The 7955-nt window shown below is 60.3% G+C and overlaps 1 protein-coding gene across 1 annotated transcript in view; it reads right to left on the reverse strand.

Annotated features, from left to right (window-relative positions):
* Window positions 1–3044: 3044 nt before the first annotated feature.
* The window catches only part of CELSR3 (cadherin, EGF LAG seven-pass G-type receptor 3), a gene marked incomplete at its 5' end in the record, with an annotated part of 32815 nt that continues 27904 nt past the window's right edge, over window positions 3045–7955 (reverse strand). Inside the window, 9 exon segments of the mRNA XM_009322327.1 lie at window positions 3045–3131; window positions 3838–4518; window positions 4636–4918; window positions 5099–5299; window positions 5458–5616; window positions 6446–6552; window positions 6647–6783; window positions 6959–7072; window positions 7718–7844. Coding sequence (XP_009320602.1) covers window positions 3104–3131; window positions 3838–4518; window positions 4636–4918; window positions 5099–5299; window positions 5458–5616; window positions 6446–6552; window positions 6647–6783; window positions 6959–7072; window positions 7718–7844 — 1837 coding nt within the window.

Here is a 7955-nt window from a genome sequence, read left to right on the forward strand (position 1 = left end):
CAGGACCGGACCATGGCTCCCGGCACCACCAACGCAGGACTCCCCGGGGGTCGCCGTGAGCCTGGCCCTCCACTGCTCAGGGGCTGCCCTGGGCTGGGTCAGGCTCAGGCCAGCACTAAGGAAGGAGCCCGTGAGGGACCGAGGGTCCGCGCTCATCGATGGCGACTTTTGCTCAGGGTGCCATGGATCAATACCGTGCTTTGCTCACCTGCTCTTTTCCCACCAACAGCAAGAAAGGGTGGGACGGAGGGCAGCAGGATTTCCTCCTCTTCCCACTTCCCTCTCCTTCCCCGCAGCCCGGATCGGCCCCGCCGAGGTCATGCTGCCTTCAGACAGTGGACGTTCTCCCCTTGGCCACCCCCAGGTTGCTGGCCGGGGATGCTGGCTGCTGCCAGGTGCGGGCCTCACAGCTAACCACAGCCACCGTGGTGCCACAGACCTGCCAGCTAGGGCAACTGGGCACCACTGCAGCCGACCCCATCTCCGAGTGAACTGGCCTGCACACAGCCAAGTTCAAGCAACTCGCAGCACCTGAAGTCCCTATCACCTGGTCACCTCGCCCCAGACCACAGCGACTCCCCTTCAGCCTAGGAGCTGGCTACCAACTCCTGCCCAAGCTCCCTCCCAGCATCGCCTCAAGCCCAGGCGCTGTGCCCACAGCCCCAGCCATGGATCCCGAGCGCAGGGAGAGACAGCAGAGAGGCCAGCACCATTTTATAGACTTTTATTTCCAAATCTGGCGCTTCCATGATACACTTTTACACAGCCGGGGGGGGGCACGGGCATCTCCCCGCTCCCTGCCCACAGAATCGGGAGATGGAGAGAGGAAAAAAAAACCCAACCAAACCCCCCAAAGAAACAAACCCAAACCCAAGGAGGATGCTCCCCAGAGCCCAGGCCACACCACTACAATCAGGGACTGAGCCACAGACTGACTCCTGCTTCTTGACCAGCCCAGCTCTGCGGGGACAGCCACCGGCTCCGCTGCTCTCTTCTTTTTTGGCACTTGTCACTTGCTCCCCGTTTGGCACCAACACAAAGCACCCTCGTGCCCAACCTGGCAGAAAAGTGGGCCCTATGGCACGGCAGGGACAGGACATGGGTACCCACCGGGGTGCCAAGGGGGTAACACGGCACTGGCTGAGGCATAGCCCAGGGCTCCGGTGCTGCACAGCCAGAGAGAAACATGTAAACAAGTTCGTTCACGAAGGCAAAGACGGGCAGCACAGAGGGGCTCAGCTGTTCCTGGCGTGCGGGGCCAGCAGGCTTTCCCTCTGCGTGCCGGTCCCAAACGGCATGTAAACATGTCAGCAGGCCCTTCCCTCCCCATCCCTGGGAGAAGGGCAGCAGCAAGCCTGCCTCATCAGGGCTGCGCTGGGGGCAGGCAGCCCCCGCCAGACCCACAGCACCCCCATCACCCAGCCCCTTTGTCCCCTCCATGTCCTCCCCACTGACTCGGGGACATAGCCAAGAGGCCTTGGCCTCCCCGGAGGCCAGCAGCACAAGTCCTCTCCTGTAAACATGTCAGGCTGGGCTGCAGTAAGAAGCTACAGCAGTGTGGTAGTAAGGCAGTAAGGAGCATGCTGTCACGCAGCCCCAAGAGCACCATGGGGGCAGCCGAGCAGACGCACCGTGCTCGGCAAGTGAAAGGGAGCATGCCGGCCCCCCGAGCCGGCTGCCCCTCGCCCGAGGCTGGGGTAGGCACAGAGGAGTGTCGCCTCGCAGCAGGGCCAGTGGGAGCCTGGGGCCAGGCACCTGGCCGAGCAGAGGAACCATCAGGGCGGCCTGAATTTCCAGAGAGGGCAAAGTGCTGTTTATCTCCGTCTCCGAAAATCCGGGCCACTCTGAGCTTGGGTCCTCTGCCAGCCAGAGAGCACAGGGACCTGTGCATATGTACGCAGAGCTCGCAGGGAACCAGCTAGATACAACTTTTGTGGGCAATATTGGACACCGAGACTGGAGCCACATCATGTTCCTGAGGATGCTAATCCTCCACAGGGTGAGTGCCGGCTCTGGGAACAGCCTAGCCTGCTGCTGAGCAGGGCCAGGGTCATCCAGCTCCTTGCCTGGACCCACAAACAAACAGAGGTTTGCTCTATAACACGCAGGTTAAAGAGTACAACATACAGTGGGTAAAAACATGGTGCTCATTTGCTGAGTGGAGGAAACCAGCACTTATAGGAGTGGGACCATCCTGGTACAGGAAGGGACTGAACAGCAAAGCTTGCTTCCTCCCCCAGCAGGTCCCTAGTGCCGAATTTGCTGCCCCACTCACTTGTGCTCTCGCTGGCACACAGCCCTGGCTCACAGACTGGGGGCAACCCCAAGGGGGGTCCCATGGGAGGGCAGGGGGGGGAGGGGGCCTGGCTGCAGGCCCAGCACAGCTGCAGGGGGCTGAGGGACGCCAGGCAGGAGGACGGCGCTGAGACACATGTGGAGCTGCACGGTGGGAGGGTGAGAGGGGCAGTGGGGCCAGCTGCCCTGCAACAGGGATGGGACAGAGCAGTGCTGGCAAAGCCATGAGGGCTGCCTGGCACTGTCCCTCCGGCCCACCGGGATCACAGTTCCTGGCACCCCCAGGGAAGCTGGCAAAGGGCTGTTGGTGAGACAAATGCTCCAGGTCCTGGGAACAGACCATCCGTAAAAATAACCATAGAAATTTCTCTTCTCTCTGATTACAAAGATACAAAAAGGTAGAAAACCCTCCCCCGCCCCCACATCCTGGGCTCCATTTCCAACCCCCTGTGCCTGCCCACCCTCCGTGCACACACGCACACCCTGCATACAAACGGGTTGTAGAGGAAGAGCTCGGCCCCAAAAAAAAAAGCCACCCTCGCCAGAGCAGGCTCCTGCCATACCTGTCACACCAGGCAGGCAACCAGGAGCACGGCAGCAGCCGAGAGGCCAGAGGCTCCCTGCGGTGGGTGGTGCGGGCTGCAGGCCCCTCAGCCCGGAGGGCAGGGGAACGCAGGGTTGGTTTTGGGCCTCTGACCACCATCAGTTCTGGCCCCTGCCCCCTGGGGACACCAAACCTCAGCTGGCAGCGCGTGGCTAAGCGAAGGGCCCTGCTTCTTCTGTCTCTCTTGTGGACAGCCTCGGCCCCTCAGGAATGGCCCTCATTTCTTGTTATTCTTCTCGGAGGAAAGAAAAACAGTGTTAAGCTGTGGCATCTCCCCTGGGCTCCAGCTGCCTCCCCCAGCTATGCCAGATGGGTACAGGGCAGAAACCCACTCCTGTGTCAGGGCAGGAACAACTGTGTCCAAGTCCCCGAGTTCAAGGAAGAGGAAAGGAGGGATGGGATGGAATGGGATGGGATGGGAGCAGTACCAGCACAGAGCAGGGCTGGAGGGGAAGAAATGACAGATTGGGACAGGGTCCCTGGGGAGAAATGTGGCTGGGGCAGGTAGGGCTCCTGTAGGACTTGGGCCCCCTCCTCCTCTCCAGCCAGCCTGGCCCTCACACACATCCACTCATTAGGACTTACAGCCAGCACCAAGCAAGGGGATCAGCCATCAGGTCAACCTGGCTGCACAAAGCATCTTCCCTGAGCCCCCACAGGCCACAAGTGAGGGCCATCACTTCTGGTAGAGTGAGCAGACTCAGATACACGGATGTTTCTGCTCGTGCTGCACTGTAAGCGCCCGGAGCTGTCGCACCCAAGGGTTCTCCCTGCCTGGTCACTATTCAGGACCAGAAGACACCTGCCACTCACCCCAGGGGCTCACCCTTACACAGCCCTCTCTCCCGAAACCAACCCCCCTTCAGGAAGAAGCCAGGCAGGCGGATGATGCACAAGACCAGCTGAACAAAGCCTGGCTGAGGAAGGGACACACTTACTCTGAGTCTGGCGACAGCTCCGAAATGCTGTGGGAGGTGGCAGAGCGAGGTGTCAAAGGGCACATTGCGGAGGGCGTCGAGGAGGTCTGCACGGCAGAGGGGGTGGCAGTGGTCTGAGGGCCTGAAGGCGTGCTGGAAGATTGCACCGAGGACAGGACGGAGGAGTTAAAAGAAGCAAGGATGGAAGAAAGGATATCTAACTGTTCAGTGGAAGGATGTCGGCTGGGAACGGCCTCCAGGTTCTCTCTAGAAGGCTGTCTCCTTGACAACGGCTCTAGGCTTTCCCTAGAAAGCTGCCTCCTAGAGAGACTCCCCAGGTTGTCCTGCGAGGGATGCCTGCTAGGCACTGTGTCCAGAGGCTCTCTGGAATTAGATCTTCTGGAGAGAAAGTCCAGCTGCTCCCTTGAAGTTTGTCTAGCCGATGCTAGCTGGTCCCTTGAAGGCTGTCATCTAGAAAGCAAATCCAATTGTTCTCGAGAAGTATCTCGACTTGGCAATGTATCTATTCGGTCTCTGGACATTTGCCTACTTGGCAATGTATTTAGCCACTCTCTAGAGACCTCTCTTACTGGCCCGCAGTCTAGCTGCTCTCTTGACCCAAATCTGCAGGGTAAAGTGTCAAGGTGGTCTCTGGAGCCCTGCCTCCGGGGCAGTGTGTTCCCATGATCTCTCTGACTGGGCCTAGCAGCCAGTAGATCCAAGTTTTCCCTAGACCCGTGTCTGCTTGGGATACTTTCCAGGTGTTCAGTAGACCCATGTCTGCTGGGGATAGTGTCCAGCTCCTCCCTGGACCCATGCCGGCTGGGCATGGCTTCCAAGCACTCTCCTGAGTTGTGTCTGCTCAGCTGCTCCCGGGACATCTGCCTCCTCATCAGCATGTCAAGCTGCTCCCGTGACGAGTACCGGCTGGCTGGCTGTGATGGGCTGCCTGCCCCAGAGTAGATCCTGCCGTAGGAGGCGGCAGGGACAGCCCTGTGACCCAGCGTGGAGGTCTTGTACCATGTCAGCTCATTGGTCATCCTGCCGACGGATGGCAAGCCTTGGAGAGTCGGAGGGTACTGGAGGCGGTTCTTCAAAATCCCTGCACCGGACAGAAAGAAAAGTCAAATCTTTGCACAAAAGTGAAAAGAGCACGAAAGCTGGGGGAGATAAGCCATACCTCCCCAAGGACATGACAAGATGGATCTGATGCTGAGCCTTCAGGGCCACGTCAACCTGAGACAGGCCAGGCCACCCTTGCCTGCTTGCTCCAGGCCGTTACCTTTTCTTTGCCGTTGGGTCTGGGTGAGGGAGTTCTCGTCCCCGCTGGTCAAGGCCAGGTCTGGCTGATTATTGTTGGCCGCATCCTTGTTGATGTCGAATCCCAGCTTCCGCTCGGAGCCCCACTTCTGCAGGGAGCAGGGGTGAACCTCGCACTCACCCAGAGCCGGCCAGTATGACATGAGGTCGTTGCCATCCATGTCTAGTGAAGGACACAGCAAAACAGGCCCCAGGGAAGAGGGAGAGAATATTTCTGTGAGCAGCAATTGAAGCCATCACAAGACACGGCCTGGCCCCCAGGGACCTGAGCTCACCCTTTCCCCTGCCAGAGCCCCCGGGACTTGCCTTTGGGAGTGGTGCTGGCTGGGTTAGTGAGGAGGCGTTCGCTGTGTGCCGCCCGCTTGAACTGACGCTGGAAGCGGCCCCGCAGGCGCACGTTCTCCTCACTCTCCGAGGACGGGATGGAGAGGCTGCGCTCTTCATCCAGAGACAGGTCACTGTCCGAGTCCGAGTCCTGGTCTGTAGGGACACAGCATGTGTTGGGGAGACATTTAGAATGAAAGTGGGTGAGGCTTTTCAGCCCAAATGGGGAAGGACAGATTTGTGCCTGTGAGCATCTACCAGTTAAATGACTGAACCACCAAATACCGGAGGCAGGGAGGGACCCAGAGGTCTCTGCTCTGACCCCTGCTCAGGGCAGGGCCAGCCAGGCTCTGACTGCCTCCGGGAAGGCAGAGCCACCCCAGGGCTGACCACCCTCGTGAAGACAACAGCCTGCGTTACCCCTCACTGCCTGCCCCTCAGCAGCAGCCTACACCTGCTCCACCTGCCCTTTCACCAGGTGCCCATGAGAGGAGCCTGGCTCCATCTCGCTGCATCTCCCTGTAAGGCAGTTGCAAATAGCTGTAATATCCCCTTTGCCTCCTCTTCCTCCAGGCTGAGCAAAACCACCTCCCTCAGCCTCTGCTCGCCTGTCCCATGCCCCAGCCCCAGCCATGAGGGTGGCCCCACCAGTCTCACTCCAGCGGGTCAGTGCCTGTGCTGTACTGGGGAGCCCAGTGTTCCCACAAACCCCGCGACAGCCTATGTCCCCCCCCTTGCCTCCTCCATGTCTAGCTCCTTGGAGACTGGCTATGCCCTTTGCTGCCTGTCCAGGAGGAGGCTGTGCTACACGATACAGCTGCTGCCTCTCCTTCATATCCACAGCGTTTGGGAGTCACAGCTGAACACAGGGTGGAGGATGTAACCACACAGCCAGAGCCTGCACCCCGAAGGATTTTCTTAACCCAGGAGTTAATTCGGGATGCACTGGGTTGGCCCCAAACCGGGGCACCGGGCTGAGCCTTACCTCCCCCAGCATCACGGTGGAACATGGCCACATCGATGTCTGTGGGGCCGGCGTGAGCCAGCAGGCTGTGATCCAGGGCTGAGCCCTGACGTGCTGTCATGTTGTCTCTGAAAGACAGGAGGCCCAAACAGTCACAGCGGCAGGAGCCCTTGGCTCTGCCCAGGTGCTCCCAGCACCCCGGTGCCCTGCGCCGCTCCCTACCTGAGGTAAGCCCGCTGGCTGGAGTGGGTGCGGGCAGAGCGCACGCTGCTCACTGATGAGATGGTGGAGGCGCCCAGGGTGATGCGGATGAGCCCGCTCTCCTCAAAGAGCGCTGTGTTGTTGTAGGCGTTGGGGCCCTGGCAAGGCGGGGAGAGAGGCACATGCCCTGTTAAGAAGGTGCTGCAGCAGCCCAGGGGATGGCCTTTGCACCAGCACCTGCCATCCCCCAGGGAAGCGGGGACGTCCCCGTCAGCTCCTGTCCCAAGCAGGCAGCCTGTCCCCAGGCCCTGGACTGCTCCTGCTCTCACCCACCTGAGTGCTCCTCGTGGCCTCCTCGCTCTGCCCCTTCTTGCCAAGGCAGGCCAGCTTCCAGGCCTCCCGCACCTCCTCATTCAGCACGCAGAACAGGACCAGCACAGCCAGGCCCTGCGGGGAGAGATGCCATGAGAGACAGCCCCTTGCTGCTGACTGACCTGCTTGCCTGCAGTATCAGATCCTGGCCGCTCCCTGGCTCCTCCAGAGCCCAGCGTGTCGGCCCTGGTGGCCACCAGGACAGGGACACACCAAAGAGCCCCTCAACACTGATCGGCACTAACCCCCATGGTGGCCATGGGTGAGGGAGGAAAGGGTGGGGCATGTCCCTGGCTGGCAGCGGCCAACGAGCAGCTGGCAGGGTCCCCTACAGCAACACCAGCCATGGTGGTGGCAGGAGGTCTGCGGGGTGCCACACATTTGGGGTGTCCAACACCTCTGTTGCAGGCCACTCTCTTGCTCTGCTCTCTGAGAGCAGGGAGACCCCTTCCCTCCAAACATGGTCCTCGCTGCCCCTTGGATGTCACCTCTGAACCAAGCACCTTGCAGCCACCTCCTGCTCTGTGCCACTGCTCACTGCGGGCACAGCAGCAAGGCCTGGCAGGAGCCACTCGCTGCCAGAGTGGTGACAATGGACGGGACAAGTAACCGCTGGGGGCTCAGCGTGGGACACCCACTCTCCACAGACGGCTGCGGGGACCACAGGGACGCTCTCCTGGGCTGACCCGTGCCCTCCCCTGGCAGAGGCCGGGCAGTTACCTGGAGGCTGCAGAGGACAGTGTAGAGGTAGTGGAAAGCCAGGACACTGTTGTTGACAGCCAAGAGGCCAAAGAGCCAGGTAGTGCTAATAATTAGAAGCAGAACAAAGGAGCTCCGTAACGTCATGCTGGAGAGAGAGAGACAGACAGACAGGCACACAGACACACACCGAGAGGTTAGTGCGTGTTGTTAATCTACAGTCTAGTGCTCACAGACAGAGATCCAGAGGGGAAAGAGA

Source organism: Pygoscelis adeliae, unplaced genomic scaffold (genome assembly GCF_000699105.1).
Source record: "Pygoscelis adeliae isolate BGI_AS28 unplaced genomic scaffold, ASM69910v1 Scaffold404, whole genome shotgun sequence".
Lineage (NCBI taxonomy): Eukaryota > Metazoa > Chordata > Aves > Sphenisciformes > Spheniscidae > Pygoscelis > Pygoscelis adeliae.